Source organism: Simochromis diagramma, unplaced genomic scaffold (genome assembly GCF_900408965.1).
Source record: "Simochromis diagramma unplaced genomic scaffold, fSimDia1.1 OVJJ01000486.1, whole genome shotgun sequence".
Lineage (NCBI taxonomy): Eukaryota > Metazoa > Chordata > Actinopteri > Cichliformes > Cichlidae > Simochromis > Simochromis diagramma.
In genome coordinates, this window is record NW_024387047.1 from 1,814,217 (window position 1) to 1,835,193 (window position 20,977).

A 20,977-nucleotide genomic window follows, 5' to 3' on the forward strand; every position below is an offset into this window, starting at 1 on the left:
AAACACCAAACTGTCTCATTTTCCCGTTCAGCACCATGGTTTACTCTTAACCTGCGCCATCGCAAAGCTAAAGGACGCCAAATGGAACATCTGTTCAAGAAAACTGGACTTACCATACACAAAGAAATGTATAACGATCATATCTGCATTGCTTCAGCCAAATCTGCATACTATTCTGGTTTAATCAGCTCTAGTAAAGGTAACTCCAGGTCTCCCTTTTCATTGTTTAGTAAAATTACAAAACCTCCGGACTCATTCCCCTCTCATATGGACTCTGCTGACTTTCGCAACTCTCTTATATAGTTTTTCACTCATAAACTGTGAAGTAGACTTTCTGTTTTCCTCACTGTCTTCCTCCCAGTCATTTTCATTTTTACTCTTCCCTCCATAGCTGATGTATCAAATCTTATTCAAAAATCTAAATCATCCACTTGTCAGCTTGACCCTCTTCCCACTGTGTTAGTTAAAGCTTGTCTTCCCTCACTGGCTCCTCTCATAACTAGTATTATCCACTCTTCCCTTAACACTGGAATTATTCCTCCCTCCCTGAAAACTGCTCCTGTCACTCCAATTCTCAAAAAGCCTGCTGCAGATCCCAGTAATTCTGATAACCTCCACCCTATATCAAACCTCCCCTTTATTTTGAAAATCCTTGAGAAAGTTGTTGCCTCCCAGCTTCACTCATACCTCAATGACCATAATCTCTACAAACAATTTCAGTCTGGTTTCCGCCCCATTCATAGTACAGAAACTGCTTTGTTAAAGATTACGAATGACCTTCTGATGGCAGCTGATTCTGGTCTTTTAACCATTCTCATCCTTCTTAATCTTAGTGCGGCATTTGACACAGTTTCTAATAATATCCTCCTGAACAGATTATCATCCATTGGCATTAGTCACACCTCCCTTGCCTGGTTCACCTCATATCTCTCAGACCACACTCAGTTTATCCAATTTAATTCCTACTCTTCAAGTCTCTATCCTGTTTCTGCTGGTGTGCCCCAGGGTTCAGTATTAGGGCCTCTTTTATTCATTATCTACATGCTCCCTCTTGGCCAAATATTCCAAAAATATAATATAAATTTTCATTGTTATGCTGACGACACCCAGCTCTATATTTCCTCCAAACTTAATTCATCCCTTCCACCTACCTCCCTCTTGAAGTGTCTTATGGAGATCAGATCTTGGTTCTCCTCCAATTTTCTCAAACTTAACAGTTGGTGTGTGTCGTTGGCACAGCCTCTACCTTAACCAAATCTCACAGTTTCCCCATTAATATTGAAAATTTCCCCATCCTTCCATCCCCGCAGGTAAAGAGTTTGGGTGTCATACTTGACAGTACTCTCTCATTTCAGCCTCACATTAATTACATAACCCAGTCTGCATACTTTCACTTACGTAACATTAACCGACTTCATCCCTTCCTTACTCCCCGTGCTGTCGCCATCCTTGTCCATAGTCTTATTACTTCCCAAATCGATTATTGCAACTCCCTCCTATTTGGTCTCCCCAGTAAGTCCCTCCATAAACTTCAACTTCTTCAGAATTCTGCAGCTCTGGTCATAACTTGTACTCCCTTTAGAGCACAGGTGTCGAACTCCAGGCCTCAAGGGCCGGTGTCCTGGAGGGTTTAGATGTGTCCTTGATCCAACACCGCTGATTTAAATGGCTAAATTAACTCCTCAACATGTCTTGATGTTCTCCAGAGGCCTGGTAATGAACTAATCATGTGATTCAGGTGTGTTGACCCAGGGTGAGATCTAAAACTTGCAGGACACCGGCCCTCGAGGCCTGGAGTTCGACACCCCTGATTTAGAGACTATATCACCCCACTTCTTCAACAGCTTCACTGGTTGCCCATAGAAGCCAGGATAAACTTTAAAATATTAGTTCTCACGTTTAAGTGTATTCATAACCTTGCCCCTCATCTCTGTGATCTGCTTCATATCACCACAGTTTTCCGCTCTCTCATCTGCTACACACAGCCTCCTGCGTTAAGTCACCTTTGTTTCCATGGTAACATAGAGATAAGCAGTCCCAATGGAGTTACACGTTGCACTGATATGACCATCACAGTTAAGACATGCTGTTATAGATAAACCAAAGCAGCATTTAGAACAGACCTTACATCAGTGTTAGGGGGCCTTGTGTTAATGTAGCACCTCTCTGAGGAACATGAACCGGAAGGAACCACTGAACAGGAAAGTAAACATCACACGATCAGAAATAAATCTGTAGACTTACAGAAAGTACTCTCAGCTTACTTGGACTTTATCCTGTAATTTTTTAAAAAACAAAACAACAAACAGAGCTCGTCAGCTAATTCACAAGAAAGGTTTTTTCTGTCATTTTGTGAAATACCAACAGTAAAAACATATTTTTCTATTTTTTAACGGCTGAGCTCAATGATCTCTCAAAACAGGAATTGTTTTCAGTTATGTCGTCGTTTACCTATAGGAAGTGTATTTCAGCAGAGATGGGAACTGATAAGAATTCAACCATCCTGATTCCTTATCAGTTCACCGGGTTCTCATTGGCTCCACTCTCAGAGTCACCGTCGTCACTAAGCAGTATATCAGGCATTCATGCAAATTAATTGCTTGCTGTGGATGTTGTCTGTGCACATTGGAGCTGTTTCTGCTCTTATCAGTGTTGTTGTTGTTACTAAAAAGTAACGCAGTATGTTAAGTACCAACTCCAAGGAGAAAGTAATTCATTACAGTACTCATGACATTACTTTCACATTTCTCCATAAGAGAAGTGAAACACACTGTGTCATAACCAGCATTTAACAAAGTAAACTTATAGGCCATAGGCTAAACCTACACAAATCCCAATCCTAATGAGAACACAGATACGATCTTTCTCCTGGTATTTAGATATGAAAACAATAATAAAAACCAGCAAAAAGAGAATTTAAAGTGACAGCAGCCTGCAAATTAAAACGTTGGAAAAAGAAGTTGCAGAATTCAGTTTTCCAAGGACACAAATCATACTGTTCTGACAGCCACCTTTCTGCAAACAACAACAACAAACAAAAGGCATTCCCAGCTGTACTTTGTATGTCTACAGTCAAATATGTGAAAACCACTTTTCTTTTCATGTCATGACTTTAAGTAACAGTAAGGCATTTTTACATTCACGCGTCACTTGAGTCCAGAATTGCTGTTAAATAGTTGAACAAAACTCATCACTCGCCCTGGACGTGTGAGTCCATGTTTTCTATTTCACAACATGAAATATTATTTAAAATATGAATGGGGTCTGAATGCCAAAATTAAGTTAGTTCTGCTGTAAGGTGCAGATTTGCATCATGTTGCTAGGAAACAAACTGGTTTGAATCAAATTTATTTTCAAAGCTGTAACGGTGTCTTACTTTTAGGATTTCTGTCACAGGCCTACACTTGGTTACAACTCTGCTTATTTTACAAATTTGTTTTTGTTTTTCTTCAGTTGACATCTGACCAAATCTGCACTCAAAAGCTGTATTCTGACATTACAGTTAAGTTTTGATGCATAATTGCAATGGACGCCATCAGATATGAAAACTGCTATGCACCCAGTGAGGTTTCCAAACAGACGGTTCCTTCAGACTGGAGAAATGTTGAGTGGACCAACGTACGTTTCCCTTCTTCTTTCTGAGCATCATAACAGGACGTCAGCTCTGTGCTTTGCTGTCTGACTCTGTGCTTTACTCTGACAGAAAATGAAAGTCTATCTGAATTCTGACCAAGCTGTTACTGCCAAGGATCTGCTCAGCATGTTCTCACCTTTTGGATGTGTCATCTCTGTTCAGGTAACTGTCTTACAAACGTGCTTTAGAAATGCAAAATTCACTTTCATTTGCTTCACGATTTTCCTCTCGTACTTCAGACAATTGTGAAAAACAATCACAGATACGGGATGGTGCATTACCGCAGTGCCGATGAAGCTGCCGTGGCTTTGAGGGAAATGAAGAGCAGCACCAAAGTCTTCTTCGTAGCTCAAGTAGGCATCAGGGAGGTCAGAGAGGGCCCCAAGGATAAAAGATCCGAACGTCCCCATCGAGCACCACCAGGCAGCTGTAGTTACCGCCCACTGCACAGACGTCCCATTCTGTGGGAACCACTGTTTCCAGCTTACAGACAGGTAATGAAACATTTGGACTCCCACAAAAAATAAAAAAAATCTAAAGGTTTGTTTTTTTTATGGCTGATGATGGATGTTTTGATAATTTTATGAAATCTTTTGTTTTTCTCTCGTCAGACTGTGTCTATTGAAATTGATAACCTCCCACGATCTTGGTATGAAAGAGACCTGCTGCTCAGCCTCCTCCCTCCGACCACCATTGATGTAAAGGTGCTTACTCTCCATCATTTAAAAGCACTGATTCAGAGAAATACATATGTACACAGCACTGAAAGTTTTAAATACTGTTTCTATTGTTTTAACATGTATGCTCTGTATTATGACCGTGCAGATATTTAAGAGAAAAGCCTGTGTGGTCTTGCTGGACTTCTCTAGTGCCTTGAGGCTCAGAGATTTGTTAAACAGTGCCCTTCACCACCTCCGCTTTATCTTTTCACCTCGTGGAAGACGGAGGTGCCCCACAGTGAAGATATCAGCAGCCGGCACCGTGCTCTGCTCTCAGTGACCTGTGACCTCTGCATGCTGTTACATATACAGATCAACACAAAAGGAACAAAAACACAACTTCAGTATAATAATAAATGTAAATGCTGCTGTAGAGCTGGACCCATTATTTCTGCATTACATGTGTTACATGATTAAAACCAGAGAAAACAGGAGCTTAAAAGATGGGAAACAATAACACAACCAACATGCACAGTGATCATGGAACCTGAGTGGGATATATTAGAGAGCAAGTGGCCAATTTTTCCTCAAAGTTGCTGTGCTAGAGTCAGTAAAAAGCACAAGGTCCAAACTGTGATGGCTGGGTCAGCTTTGGGCATCTCCAGATCTCCAGTTCTTGTGGGGTGTTCCTGGTCTGCAGTTGTCAGTATGGGGAGTGAAGGCTTGGCTGTGAGGTCCAATCCAACAGATGAACTACTGTAGCTCAAATTACAGAAAACATTAATGCTGGTTCTGGTAGAAAGGTTTCAGAATACACAGAACATCACAGTTTGCTGTGTACTGGGCTGCATAGCTGCAGACCAGTCAGGCTGCCCATGCTGACCCCTATCCACCACTATGAGCACCAACAATGGGCACTTGACCATCAGAACTGGACCACAGAGCAATAGAAGAAGGTATCCTGGTTGGATGAATCACGTCCTCTTTTACATCACATACATGCCTCGGTGCATGAGCCTGTGTGTAGGTGGCGACTGCCTGGTACCAAGATGCACCGCGGGAACAACACAAACCAGCGGAGGCAGTGCTGTGCTGGGAAAACTTGGTTCCTGCTGTAAAACTGGGGTTAATGATTGATGTGGCGTGAGGGGGAAGTTGGCAGTCACTGATCTGAGTAAACAGAAAGCTTACAAAACAATGCCCCACTAGTGACAGAATTCTGGCTACCTTGCAACAATGCCACCTAGGTTTAAATGAGCCTAGGAACTCTAATTTAGTTTCTGTTCCACAGGGGAGAGAATCTGAATCTTTATTAATCCAAGACAATTAGAACAGTAACCGACTGAACTAAATTAAATAATAAAATATATTGTAAAGTTTACAATATATAAGAAATAGCTGTGATATATATAAATATATCTATATAATATCCAGAATATTACAGAGATGAGATATATATGACTGACATTTTACTCTAACCTGTCAAACTTTATTATTTCTTAATTTCACTGTAGAGCATGTGCAAAAGTAACTATTGCTCTGTGTACTGTGCATTAGATGGAGGAGTTGTACACGCATGGATGACTTCCTGTGTCGTTCTGTGGTGCATTTGTGTAATCTCAGTCTCTCACTGAGCGTGCTCCTGTGACCATTGGCATCTGCAACACCCAACCTGCCGCCCCAGCATGCAACAGCATAGAGGAAGAGTTATCATTGGCTCCGATTTGAGAGTCACAACCATCTCTGAGCAGCATATCAAAGACATTACATTTGTGCAAATTAATTGCATGCTGGGTTGTCAAATGTTTGTGTGTTGGAGGTATTTCCACTCTTTGTTTTATTAAAAATGGAAAAAACCCAACTTGTTTTTTTTTTTTAGTATACTTTTCAGTCAACGAAAAGACTCACAAACAAGCTGCAGCTTAAGGTATTGCAGTCTTCAGCTGCAAGGGATTTTCATCCGAGTAAAAAAAATAATTTTGACATTTTATTTTTGTTAAAACCATTAAACTAAAGCTGAACTTCAATCACATCTTCTTTATAATCCACAAAGTCAAAATAGCAACAACAGTGAGTTGTTGTTGAGTTGTGTGACATCGGGTTGCCTCTGTGTTTTTTTGTTTAGGGAAGTGACTTCTGGTGCATCCCTGTGCTGATGATGGAATACAACAGTCAGTTCCTGGGAATGAAGAGGCAGGAATAACAGTGACTAGCTGGTGTATTGTATATCTGAGATCATGTGACACATGTTCATTTTATGTGAACCATAAAGTACAATATGTATCATGAGTAGATGGATGTATTATCCTTTATTACACTCTCAAATACGATAAAGTTTTTCTTCATTCTCCTGGTTTATTTGTTTTGTTTTCTTCGAGTCAGGTTATGCCAGATGTGGCAGATCATCTTGCAGGAGGATAACAATCAGCCCATTTGCTGACTGAGAGACTACAGCCACTTAGAGTTGTGCACCCAGAAAGAGGAAAGAGACATTAGGTGAGTCACTAAGCCCAGAGATTTGATTGCTTATACACGCATGGATGCCAAGGAAACAAAAACAACCATTCCAGACAAAGACGAAAACATAAATAGAACCATATGCTCTTTGATATCTATTTATAATTAAGGCAACAAGTCATGCACTGAGAGAACCTGTGAACCAGCTTATCTCCTCCCTTTGTGATTATCCTCTCTATCTTCTAATCATTCTCTCCACTTGCTGTAATGAGGTAATTTGTCTGCAGAACACTGAATGCATGCTGATATCTGAGACTTCTTGAAGTTAAATATTTACTTTATGAGGAACTGTGGACTACTTTCAGGGCATGTGGGAATATAGATGTTAGAACATTTGTAGTGTGGTGTTTTGGGGACTCAAATGAAATTTCTGCCTTTTCAAGTGTCTGCAGGTAATCCGGTTAATCAGTGTCAGCAATCAATAGTTAGCATCTTTGAAAACCTTTTCGTGACACAGTTGATGCGTTCTTGCACAAATACCCTGATGTCATACCTGAGCAGGGAATTTCCAGACATTTGCTGACTCTGTGCAACAGCTTTCTTTTGTCTCTGCTTTTGTGTTGTGCATATTTATGCAGTAAGACGTGCATCTTTGTACCTGTACGGTCGCTTATTTGTCCCTGTAAAGACCCTGTAGTAGACCAGAAATTCTGTTTATGAGTTAAGAAGACTTAGATGTAGTTTGATGCAAATTTTCTGCAGCAAGGAATTATTTCTAGTGTTATTAATCCCCAGTAGACAGGCTTTCAAACCCCTAATTAAAACATTATAAACTGGTCCACCCCAAGGATCGATCCCCCGGCACAAACAGATTATAATGTATGCGGTGAAGAGCCAGGAGGACCTGTGATTTCTAACTCCTGGAAACCAAACAACCTCCGGCTAAGTGGATGGCACAACACAGAAGAACTACCTCGTTGGGTCAGGACTCCACAGTCTGTTACACCTACAGGCCAGTGGGCACTTGTTCACTTGTACACATCCTAGACAGGGAGGAACGCTGGTTTGAGCGGGACGTCAGTGAGACCATTTACATGAAAAAAGGAAACACACACTTCTGAACTGAGGAGGGCGCCCAAGTGAACATATGCAGCCATTTTCCAACTCTCTCTGTAAGGCACTCATGACTTTTGATCAATGGTCTTGACAGTTTTCATATTATTGATCATTAAACTGACCTCATGGCCCAATGCTAGTCAGTGGTGCTAGTTTCTGTTAGGTTGGGGTTGAGACAGGTTGATGAAGCTTGCAGTCAGAAGAAGTCACTTGGATGAGAGAGGAAATGTTTCTCCCTCTGAAAACGTTACAGATGAACAGAATCGACTGTCTGAGAGTTCAGTATATCGTGACTTCCTGTAATAAATACAGGCAGAAATGGTGATATGAAATAATCAGATCGTTATTACAGGCACACCAGAACTTTGAAGCTGAATGCTGAGGTCAGTATGCTAGCAAACTAACAGTAATAATGCTAACATTACTGATGTTTCAAAAGTAATGTTTGCTATTTTAGTTTAGCATGTCAGTGGATTAGCAGGTACGCTGATGAAAATAGCCTGTAATTCCTTTGATATGTGGCTGCAAACCATTAAGGCTTCTTCAGTTTGCTGGATTAAACCAAAGAAGCCTCTTGGATGAAAGGTGAAACCAAAAAGAGGTCCAGCTGCTTTCATTTCAAGCATTTAAGTCTACCATGAACTTTATGACTGAGAACCTACACAGACATTTAGGCACAAACCATAAAATGTAACACAGATTTCATTTTTGACTGAATGAAGGTGCTGGATAAACGTCAACAGATATGTGAATACTTTAATTTTAAAGTAATCTGGATCCCCACTGGGGACCAGTTATGGTTTTTACAGCATCCCATAGCGGTACAATAATTGTCTGGTTTCTTCAAAGCTCAAAGTGTTTGATGGAGAGACGAACCAACAGGCTGAGGTTGTCAACACCAAAGACACTGCTAAAAAGATAACAACAAACTGCATTTAAACTTACACAGAATTATTGGTGGGTACATTTATATAGCACCGATAAGGTGGCACCTCATTGGTTATAACACTGTGATTATTCTGTATGAGGACACATTGTAAAAGATCAGAGTTGCTAAAATATAGCGAGAGTACCAACAGGCTTTTCTTTCATATATTAAAATGACAACATAGAAATAAACAGTTTTAATTGTGTACATGTAACAAATCTAGACAAAAAAAAAAAAGACGTGGGTCCAGACAACCTTATCAAAAAGCTGATTGTACTGAATATATTTTAGAAGTCAGAAACTGTTATAGTTACAGTTTACACAGTACTTAACCTGTATAACATGGTGAACACAGAGAATTATATTTATGATGTACCTCACTTGTTCTCGGACAGGCTCTTTCATGTCACTGCAGTCCCTTCTTACTTTAGCAAGTGTAGCTCTTCACACATGGGGAGCTAAGATTGCCTTAAAGATGAATTAGTTCATGTTAGCACTCCTGCAAAAGTGCTGTGTCATCACAGACTCACAGTATATTTTTACTGAAACCTTGTTATGATTTTTTTTTTTTTAAAGAAGAAGAAGAAGAAACAAATATCAAAATCAGGTATATTTTAGTGGGTGAGTCACTCGAGACATTTGGGACATGGCTACCTTCACTCAGCTTGGCAACCCAATATAGTACAGAGCTGACTGAGAAATAGTAGAGACACCTGAATAAATACACCTCTTCCTCTTGTTAGTTCAAAATAATCCCATTTCCTTAAGTTAAATCAGCCCCGTGGGTCATTTTGCACTTTCTTTACAGTCTCTGCATTCATCATCATCATCATCATCATCATCGTTGTCGTCTCATCACACAGAGACAAAGGAGGTTCAGATCTCTTCATAACATTGTCAAGAGACTGTACTTTTTTTTTCTCAGACTCTATGAAAATGTAGCAAACAATCAAAGCAAATCATGTTCACAAGGAGCTGCATGTCATTTTTGGGTAAAGTAAAAGAACAAAAAAAACAAGCAGACTGGAGTTTGTCATACAAACATTTCTCAGAGGCAGAGCTGCTCTGAAGGCAGAAATAATCTCATTAGTTCAGTTATAGTAAAGCTATATTATCTGACCCCACTTGATCAACAAGTTTGTGTTAACTAGTGACAACTAGCTGGTATCTCTACAATCTGCTAATGATCCTGCTCATACACTGATGATGACGCTGTCTTTAAATTGCACAAAAGTTTGGTGGCTGGAGCCAGAGAACATTAACCTGAAGCAAAACTTGTGTCTATATTAAACTGGAGCCTTTTGAAGTCTGAAGTTTAGACTTATGTCTGACAAGTTTCACTTTCACTGTTCACACGTAGCACCGACTCTTCCACCATAACCAGCAAACTGAATTTCAAACACGAATCGTAACAACTTTGTCATCACAGGTTGATGAAGGGAAGCATGATTTGTGGTCTGAGTTATTGTTGTTTTTGTTGTTTGTTTGTTTTTTTGACAAAACTACATGGATGCTACATTTTTCACTTCAAATCCAGTTTCTTTTTCTCTTTTATATTACAAAGTCTCTTAAATACTTCATCTGTTTTTAGTGGGCTTTGCATTGTATGCATCTTGAAGGCACTTGTCCATTAGTTTACACATCTGGCTTGACTGTGTTAAAGCTACAGTGGACAAAATCGTTTTGGCAACAATGAAAAAAAAGAAAATCGATAACCTCCCAGCACGCTGTAATCCAGCAGTTGCAGAGGAAAGTGGACTGCTGCACTTTCTCTGGGTTTTGTTTTTAGGCTTTAAAAAGCTAGCTCATGATCGGCGAGGCAATCCGCACAGACTGGAATAGCTGATCGCCAAGAGGTGAAATAATAATTCTGTGACCACACCATTAAAAAGTAGCTTTATTTAAATCTGACTCCAGATTATCCCACTGTGAAGTGCTGCACCTCTCCCTCCACGTCTGCTCCACTTGGATTGCTAACTCTTGGTGTGCCCATGCTCACTGAATCTCTTCCACCTCTGTTCAAAACAGTCAAACCTCACTTGATGCCAGCTGGGAAAAGAGGACAAACTTGAAGAGAGCCAAAACTGAAAAACTTAGTGCTACCTTCTGACCTGATATGCCTTTTTGGCCTTAAACAAGTCCTCCACTAGAAACTGCTTTCTGGTCTCTGGGCCATTCCCAGCTATGGTCGATAGTGATGATCATCGCTATCATGGTTGCGTTAGTTTGACTTAAAAAAAAGTCTGTTTTGTGTCTGCAAAGCTAGTCATGAGTGGGTGATCCAAACATACCCAGAGCACTTGGAGCTGTGCATGGCTGCACAAAGGGAGAATAACACCAAACCAAATTAATAGACTCTAAATTGCAAGTGTACACCTTTTATCTAAAGAAATGAATTCCAAGCAGGAACATGCAGGACCTTCAGGTGGGAGAGAGAGGTTTGAATTCTGTGAATTCAATGATGGGAAAGCCATATGAGATGGCTGGTTATTTTTGAACTTTCTCCTTTTTTCTGCCTTTGGTTGATTTCAACCTACTGCAACTCTATCATGAATGCCGTGTACATACAGATTAAATGTGATTACCATTCCAATCTCTCACCTTATTCAGTTTGCCGGGAATGTTCTTTGGCTTTCCTTATTTACTCTCATATCTATATTTATTTCCACTTTCAGAAGAGCTCTGCCTCATAAATACTCACATTACTAAAAGTACTGTGTGTCAGATTGTGGAACAGGATTCTGTACAGTGACAGGTCAATTGACTGAAGAGCCGTGGAGTGCTGCTGGACGTACGCTCCACTCTCAGACCTCCAGGAGACTCTGAGGCACTGGTTGCTGGTGGTCAGGCTGGAGGCGACAAATGGGCTTGTTGCACATGGGGCACACGCTGCGAATCTCTAACCATTTTAGCAGACACCTGCATAAATGTGGATAGACATGAGGCAAAGACACAAAGTTGCAAAGTTACGTGAAAAGGTTCAGTTTTAACCACGTAGCATCCATCAGATCACCAGAGAAATACTTAAGGTTCCATTTTAGCAACATGTTAAACAAGCACAGTCTCAGAAGCAACATCATGTTACCTTTTAACTCAGCTCCTTTACATGGATTTTGGCCTTTCAGCTTTCCTATTTTAAGATTTAAATCTGAATACACCAAGTAGGTGAAAAGTCTATATAAAAGGGTCAATATGAACTGAACCTACCCTGCCCCAAAAAAGATCCCTGGCGACCCAGTGATGGTTTAGTGGTTAAAAACACAACAAAAGAGAAATACAGGAACAGTGACAGCTCACACACTTTGTAAACACCATGTACATTCCAGAAGCTGGTCTAAAACTGCTGCTGTTATTGTCACACCTAAGCTGCAGGGTAAATTCAAGGCTCAGTTACAAAGGTCCTCCTGTTCAAACATGCACGGTCAAGAGTTCTTAGAAATCTGGTAGTCATTTCCTGCGAGCGTTGCTGGGCATCTTTTTCCAAATTTTACGGCCTCGGTGATTGCGTCAGCTGCTAATTGAAGGCAGAGACCAGCAAGAAATTTGCACATGTCGTTTCTCCAGCTGGTCGAGATCCTTGCACATTTCACTAAAACTTTTAAGCTTTAAAAAAGACGAATGGAGCCACGGTCAGGCAGTCAGCTTAGGTGCATGATTACAAGTTTGTGAAACCACTAAAACAAATGAAACATGTTTTGAGTTTGGAGTTTTCGTAACATGGAGTCAGTTGTTTGCTCTCATGAAGGTTTGATAATTACCATGGAATGATGTACTAAACAACTTACTTTTTGTGAAAAGCATGGGAACACGGGCACACTCCAAGCTCGTCCCTGCTGCGAAACTCTTCCAAGCACACCGCACATGTTTGCTGAAAAGGCCAAATGACGGTTTAATTCAAAATTCAAAACGACTACCTTTTTTTTTACGCTTATTGTGTAACATCTGGGTGTGATTTCACAATAGAGACCATCTTTTCATTCACTCATTGGTAGCTTAAAAGTTACATTAAGATATAGCAGTTACTATAATTTTTCAGAGATCTTCCTGAAGCTCCTGAAGCACACATTTATTGCTAGCAGTGAGTACCTCGCCTGTTTCTCTTGGGTGAATAACCACAATACCAATTGTGGCATTTAATCAGTTATTCGATTGCTTTACTTTTCCAAAATCTAGTTACGCTTATTATGATGTATCAAACTAAAATAACAAATTATAAATACATAACATCTAGCACAAAGTGGTAGCTACAGTCATGAAGCCATGCCCGTGGAGCACCTGTAACAGCCATAACTTAAAGTAAAGTCTGCAGGACTTTATCAGTGGCTCCTACACAATGTGGCTTCAGTTCACTGAGTTTTGTGGGCATTTGTTTATGCACAAAGGTCCTGTCACAGCGTGTCAGCCGGGTTGAGGTCTGGACTTTGACTGGGTAACTTTGATTCTTTTCTTTTTTTACCCATGCGGGTTGTAGATTTGCATCTGTACCTGGGATCACTGACCTGTTTTATGACCCAGTTTGGGTCAAGCTTTATCTGTCAGACAGATGGCATATTTGACTCAGAATACTTTGGTATACAAAGGAGTTAATGGCTGACTCAGTGACTGCAAGGTGCCCAGGCCCTGTAGACTGACCACTAAAAGCCAAATGTGAGGCAAAAACTGTTTTTGTGTAGGAGAAAGCGGGATGACAACGCTGAAAAGTAGACTGAAATTTGTCACATCGAACTTGAAAATAAAACTCCAATCAATTGTGCATGTTACCAGATTGTAAATTACTATGTATGGGCCAACTATGCACCTGTTTTATTTCACTGCTATTTCAGCAGTTTGTATGTTTCACTTTTGATTAATCTAAATCTAGATGCCAAATCCATAGATTGGCATACTTTTTTCAGCCATATCTGACAATTTTTGCCATTTTTATCCAATTATGACCCCAAAAATCATTGTGTTAGTTCACACCATAGTTCCCTCCTGTGGGAAAACGAAAAATAACTCTAGCAAAGAAGACAAAAATTCTTTCTAAGAACATACTGCCACTTCATTTTTGTTGTAGAAGTTTGCATCATATTCAACAAAATCTGCTAGTTACATCTGATGACTTGTAACATTCGCTGATGAGTATGGCATCGGACAGGTGACTATCTCACTATCATAAAAAACCTTCCCTTCATATATACTGGGTAAATGCTAGACTTTAGCGTCTATTTAAAATGTGGCTGTTATTTACTGTCATAATTTCAATTAAGCAGTACAGGTGTACTTAGTTTTTCACAGGACTGCCTAGATTACTCTGAGTGAAAACTTTCACATGACTGTAATTGCTGTAGCTAGCTAAACCTCAAAACCAGCAGCTAATGGTTAAAAAAGTAGTTCTAAAAGTAACTGGCAGGTTTTACATAATGTATAATGTTTTTACATGGTCTCTTCTTATTTGACCTTTAAAAATACAATGGCATTTTGTCATAAGAGTCAAAGGAGTAGGATGAAGTTTACACTTATCTGATCCTATCCTATATTTACGCTGCAGTCACACCAAACAATGGTTCCCTATTTCTTTGGTTGAATTATAGATTTACTACAGCTCAGCAGTAAATTAGGCTTCCATTTAATCCCTTTATTTAGTTTTGCTTTTCACATTTTAAATCACTTAACAAAAAGGATGTATAACAAATATCTTTTAAATAGTTAACACTGGCTCTGGTTCCTGTTCATCTCAGCCCAGTTTGCCCCTTTAACTTACACCAAGTAGGCTCAGTTTCTTCTCCGCTCCTTTTAAAACAACCTGTTGAGAAGAAGGGATTTGTGTAAAATATATACATATAAATGGCAGTTCTCTAGAAAAAGCGCACATCAGTGTAACTGGATTACAATTTGGCACTTGTCATATTGGTCACAATATCAATATATTACCTCGTTGTAGCCGTACTGCCCTCTAGCACCTCGTCGCCTCAGTCTGTGAAGCACAAATAAGAAACATATTATTATTTAGATGCATGAAAGCTCTAAACTATGTCTGATGCTTCCATATCTGTCTTCACCATTACAAGTCTTGTCATGCTGTAGGAATCAGCTGGGATAGTACTTTGAGCAGGCCTGGAATTCACACAACGTGAAATTCATGTATCAGCCTGTCCATCCACTCTTGTACTGAGCAGAACTGTAACTCTGTCAGGAATGTGCGCTTGTAGGAAAAAAATCTGGCTGAAATTCAGTTTTACTGCACTGATCACAAGCTGTGTAAAGCATAAATAGATTAGCATTATTTTGGGTTTGGGGAACAAGCAAATAGCTAGTTCACCAATCCCTTACTAAATTTGAAGGATAAGTAAAAGCACCTTTGTCTCCAGGGTATCTTCGCTACACTTTTGCTAGCGAAACCACAATATGACTGATGAAACATGACTTCATCAATCCATTTACACTGACTTTTTCCAGGAATGCTAGCGCTTGAAAGCAGCACCCTGTCCTAACCCTGTTCTGTCAGCACTTCATTTTGTCAAACAACAATGTTCCATGTATTTCCACATAATGCAATGACAGCGGAAAATACTATCTCCTAATGTTCAGAGTCAGCCATTAAGATCTGCTCATGTGAACCCACCCCATAATATAATTTAGCTTGTTTCAGCTGGACTGATAGTTTCATGTGACTCATTTCAACTCCCATATGAATGCCAAATGATAAAAGCTGATACGAAGAAATGAGTCTGAGCTGTGGATGAAACACAGTTGCAAGAAACTGAGAAATAAGATGTTTTGTTTTGTAACACACTCCAATATAGGTAAAAAAAAAAAAATCCTGTACAAGTGAATGGAGGATTAAATATGTCTTGGAACTATTTTTGATTCTTTTGTTATTTGTATTTGTAAGTTAGGTGTACAATTCTGTCTACTTAACAACAGATTTTATGATGTTTATTAAAAGAGAAAGACCCATTTACTATTTGGAATTAGAGACCAATTCCGCTGAGAGTCTGACAGACTTAGAATGAATTAATGCACATGACTAAATGGTGACTAGTTCATAGAAACACACAAATATAAGAGTTTTGTAGAGCTATCTGATGCAGGAGCTCTAAAGCTGCACTGCCTTTTGTCCTGTACCTGAACAGGTAGCAGCAGAAGATGAGGCTGAGCATGAGGATGAAGAGGCCGATGCCCAGGATGATTATGTAGACGTTGAGCGGCAGTTCGTGCAATGTTTCTGATGTCATCTTGCAGTAAGGATCAGAGTTCTGCAGTCCGAGGTTACATAGACACCCTAAGAGAATAGGATACACACAGAGGAAAAAGACTGCACCCAGTGTATAAACTACCTCAACCTGTATTAAAACAGCTAGAGCAACACAGTTTGGCTCACAAGAAAATTACTTCCGTAACTACTTGCACGTTAGTGTAAACCAGTCCCACCACAATAGCTTATCACAGCTGATTTTTTATACTAAGGAAATTTTCTTTAATGACATAATAAACATTTTAGTTATTCAGATTTATGAAAAGGTATTTTGAGCTATATAATAAATACCTATAGCAGCAATCATTTATGAATAGTTTCAAATTAAAATACAGTTAATTATTAAATTGGATCATTTTATAATATCAGTGTATAATATTTCCATAATACGTTGGTAGTGGCCTGTATGTAAGGCTCACTGTTCATATATCTTGACACAAAGAACAAGCCACTCATGAATATACTGTTGGTGATAACGCAAATACGGATTCATGGTTTCTCATGCCTGATTGTATGGCAACACAATAAACAAAGCTATTAGTCAGCTAATTCAGCTGTGGAATTAAAATGCCAACAGAAATCATTAGGAAAGAAAGAAAGCATGCTTGCTTTTTCTGCACAGAATATTTATGACCTAAATAGTTTGCAAAATTCATAAAGATGTGGGCAAGCTTCTATTTAATTTTATTCTGAACAATTTATGTCCTTTGTCTGTAGTTCTGAAATGACCCTAATAGCCCAATATGTTATAGAGACATATATATATGTGCACAAAAGGAAAGGAAAAGCTAATATACACAATTGTTTTTTAATTTTTTTAAACAATTTTTTGCAATGCTTCATAACTATACTGTTTAACAGGTTCTTTTTGTTCTCTTCAGACTTGTCACTAGAAAACTCTGATGAACCAGATGTACTTTACTTGCCCGGCATCAAGTGGCAGATAAATTTATCCCTTTGCTAGGAAGCTAATGCCCATTTACCTAGCTGTAATGTTCGAACTTTTATTTTGAAATCACCAGATGTAGATAGGTACGCCGGCTGTGTGTTCATGTGCTAGCTTAGCAGTTTACTGTTGCGTGGATGCTTGTTCTATATATACGGAATAAAAGAATCAGTATGACGACTCCGAGGCGATTTCTTCATAAGCAGTGAAGACACAACACTAGCTATTATCTTCATATCTAAACGTTGCCATTAGCTACCTAGCTAAAGGCTATGTAACCATTAGCTTGACCAGAGTAGTAGCTAAGAGCTAAGGACTGATCAACGTGTAACATTTAGCAGCTACAACCAGAACTTTCCTCGGCAGTTGTTGGACAACAAGTAGCCTAGAGTTGTTATCAGTTGTTAATGTTGCCTGCATTAGCAAACATTTTAGCCTTTAAAACCAGGCTGTTAAACTTGTTTCAAAAAATATACTAGTCTGGACTTCCCATGTGTGTCACGTTGCTATTTTAGATCAAGGGAATGAAGGTCAACAACATAAGTTTAACACCTGTGTGTATAAACACATTTTTATGCGAGTATTAGACCACCCAGCTCCACCAGAGGTTTCGGTTCGGCTCACTAAAAAGAGCCGGCTCTTTCGGCTCCGAACCGGCTCTTCAGGTTGTTTTGTTGCTTTAATTAATTTATTATTAACAATAATATAAAATTATGCACAAAAGGAATTACTAATGTACAAAAAAAAGTGGTTTTATTTATATATGTTTATATATAAATATATGCGGTGGCCCCTAGAGACAAAGCACGTACAAACTCCAAAACACATTTCTAGCATGAACTGAACTTCCAAAACAGAGCTACCTAGATCACTTAAATTACACAATTGAAAGCATATGCGTGTTGTTTATGTATTTATACACAAGCATTCATATATAGTCAAATAATTCTAAAAAAATGTTAATTTATCTGTTATTACCACACACCAAATCCGGTCGTTGGTACTTGCTGGCTTGTGTAGCCACTAGGTAACAAAAGCTCAACACTGCCCCTAACATCCTGGAGCACTTCTGTTGTGTTTTGTACGTGTTTTGAGTTTTTATGTGCTTCTGAGTTTTTTCGTGTTTTGGGGTTTGTACATGCTTTGGAGTTTGTACATGTTTTTACGTGTTTTTGGAGTTTGTACGTGCTTCAGAGTTCGTACGTGATTTGAAGTTTGTATGTGCTTTGTCTGTAGGGGCCACTGTAAATATACGTTTATTTATTCACTCCACATAAAATGTAATAAATAAATCATATAATACAAAAATCAACTATTCACATTTCAACTTTTAACTATTAAAATTTTCAGCTTTTTCCTTTTACAAATTTAAAGTGAAACAACACAAAACACTGCAAACCACAACACAATTAACTATAAATTATAATATGAAAACAAAAAGAACATGTATATTCTCTGTCATATGGACCTGCATGAATAAACTTTCTGAATCCTTTGTCCCTGGCTCTTTCTCTGTCTTTCCCTCCCGCTCTGTTCCTGTGCTACTGAGCATAACTACCGCCCCTCCCCCCTCTGCCCAGCATAAAGCACAAGGCTCGCATGTTGAGTGAAGCGGGAAAAAAGTGCAAGAGAGAGGGTGAGAGAGAAAAAAACAACAACAACAAAAAACCCACGGCTCGCGATAAGGAGCCGGCTCGCGTCGTTCATGTCAAAGACCCGGCTCTAAGAGCCATTTCGTTCGCGACCGACCCATCACTACTCCACAGTGGATGTAGGGTTGGGTTTTAGGGGGTGCACTCTTGTGTCTGTGCAGTCTGTAAAGCCTGGCACACGAGCTGCACACGACATCTGTGTAGCCTCTTGTTTCAAATTGCAAACTGCTTACCCTGTTAGCATTCTTGGGCTTCCCAGAGTGTTTGAATTCAGGTGAAAGTTGTGGGAAAGTATTGTGGGATTTTGGGGTCAGATTTTTGTTTCTGGTGATGTTTGCTATCCTCATGATGAAGACGGAGAAAACAAGCAGCTTTCCACACCCTAAAATAGACCGACTTTAATATAAACTTTTATATCTGTCCTTGCATCACAAAGGAATGTGTTCTACTTGCTTTTTGGCCCAACACCCCTTAGTTTAGCTTGGGGAGAAACAAGTTCTTAGCCTGAGGGGTTTGAGCAAGGCACTTTTCATTCCATGCAACAAACGTCAGGTTTAAACCACAGTAATTAATGTTTTCACAAGACTAAAGTGCAAGAAGTTAAGCTACAGTGGAGGAAGTCTGGTTCAGAAGTCACTCTCTAATGGACAAGGGTCACTGCAGCAGGTGACAGTCTCAGGGGGTTTTAGGAGGAGGGTTAAGGAGGACGTCTGGACGAAGGAGGTAATCTTAGCACGATGCTAGTAAATCATTGATAGTGGAGCACTAAAGGCTAGGCTACTGTGCACATGCATTAGTTGGGGATAGGATTATATCATTGTTAAACATGACTAGTTTTATTTTGATGTGTTTTGGATGGAAAATTTGTAGAAATGTGTAGCATAAAAATCTTTAAGATGATTAAGTAGGAAAAACTTTTTTGCAGTCATTTTTTTTAAAATTATAAAAATAGTAAAACATGTTGTGGCCTAGTTGTTACTGTTGTCATAACTTCATGACATCAGGATAGGGTTGGGTCAGCTCTTCACTAATCTAGTGACTGGAAAGTCCTTCCTCACCTCATAGTAACAATTATATATAAACATGTCTTACCTACAAACAGCTTAATAATGCTGTCAGTTGCTAGAAAACACCAGTAGCATTATCCAATCAAAATCAGTTGACTATGTATAAGGAAATCGTGGTGGAACAGCTTAATATAACTCTTTTAGGAGGGCAAACTGGCTCCAGGTCACTTACCGTTACACCAGTGGACAGGATGCATCAAATGTTCATATAGCAAACCCAGTAAGCCGTTCCAGTATCACAAACTATGATTTGCACAACTTTTCTGGGATTGTTTCCAGCACTGAAAATGATGTCCGCCTCCAGGTTCCTCTTATACCTGTGTTAAATCCTTGTGGTCTAGAGTCAGTACACCTGATCAGAGACACCTAGGACCTTGAACACAATGTTTCAGTCTGCTGTGATGATTTTACCCCATGAATGTCATAAAAAACATCCACTTATGTGAGATTTTGACTCCCAGACGGCTGCGAATGTATCAGAGGTAGAAACTAAAGTGCTCCTTTGTGCATTCCCCACAAATGACAAAGAATCCGACGTGGAGTTGTGCTGATGAGAAGACACCAATGTCACTGACAAGACAAGGAAATGTATTCCAAATCCCATACAGCACTTTTGTTATGAGCCTCTGGCTTTGTTTCCCCCTACAAAACACTGTGACAAGGCTGTCCTTCCCTTCCTCTTCTTGTGTTCTCTTTTCCCTTTCTTCTCACTCCTCTGTCCGCTCCTTTTAGATCTCCACACCGCTTTCGTCCTCTCTGGCTGTGAAAACCTGCCGTTGCCAATTATGGAGAGACAAAGGGAGGGACGTGGACGGGTTCTCCCGGCAGCACAGCCAGCCAAGCAGGCAGGCAGCCTCTCAGTGTTCCCGTGGAAAGCAGCAACTCATCTCTTCCCCCGGCTTCCTGCTGTGAACACAGAACACGGGGAGGTATGTCAACGCAGGAAGACAATGCAGCCAATGTTAACTCAAACCTAGGGTCTCCTCTCTCCGCCTGTGGTTTCTTTTTTTTCTCTTTTCTTCTCACATTCACTCGCCTTCCTCGTCTCTCTTCCCCACGTTCTCTGTCTAAAGGTCTCAGTTTGTAAACAGATCCCTGCTCATGTGATTTGCTGTCTGCATCATAGCTCTGCTTTCACCGCCCCCTCCTTCCTCCCTCCTTCCCAGCTCGCCTGCGTGCCCTCCTTTTACCCCTCTGGGTTTTCCTTCCACCCACTCTCTCCCCCACCCCATCCCCACCTTCCTATGCAGCTGCAAGCTATTATTGAAGTAGCTGCAGAGC

General features: G+C 39.9%; 2 protein-coding genes across 2 annotated transcripts; one reads left to right on the forward strand and one right to left on the reverse strand.

Moving 5' to 3' along the window:
• The first annotated feature begins 3,342 nt into the window (after positions 1–3,342).
• LOC120741694 lies at positions 3,343–4,960 on the forward strand. The gene is made up of 5 exons (XM_040044714.1): positions 3,343–3,618; positions 3,704–3,796; positions 3,874–4,128; positions 4,246–4,338; positions 4,460–4,960. The coding sequence occupies exons 1-5, from the start codon at positions 3,526–3,528 to the stop codon at positions 4,631–4,633; spliced, it is 708 nt and encodes a 235-aa protein (XP_039900648.1). The 5' UTR covers positions 3,343–3,525; the 3' UTR covers positions 4,634–4,960.
• Positions 4,961–8,598: 3,638 nt separating this feature from the next.
• LOC120741698 (RING finger protein 122-like) lies at positions 8,599–20,834 on the reverse strand. Its single transcript, XM_040044719.1, has 6 exons — positions 19,869–20,834; positions 15,902–16,058; positions 14,708–14,750; positions 14,538–14,579; positions 12,580–12,662; positions 8,599–11,713 (listed from the first exon to the last, which is right to left on the reverse strand). The coding sequence occupies exons 1-6, from the start codon at positions 19,891–19,893 to the stop codon at positions 11,599–11,601; spliced, it is 465 nt and encodes a 154-aa protein (XP_039900653.1). The 5' UTR covers positions 19,894–20,834; the 3' UTR covers positions 8,599–11,598.
• Between the last annotated feature and the right edge of the window lie 143 nt (positions 20,835–20,977).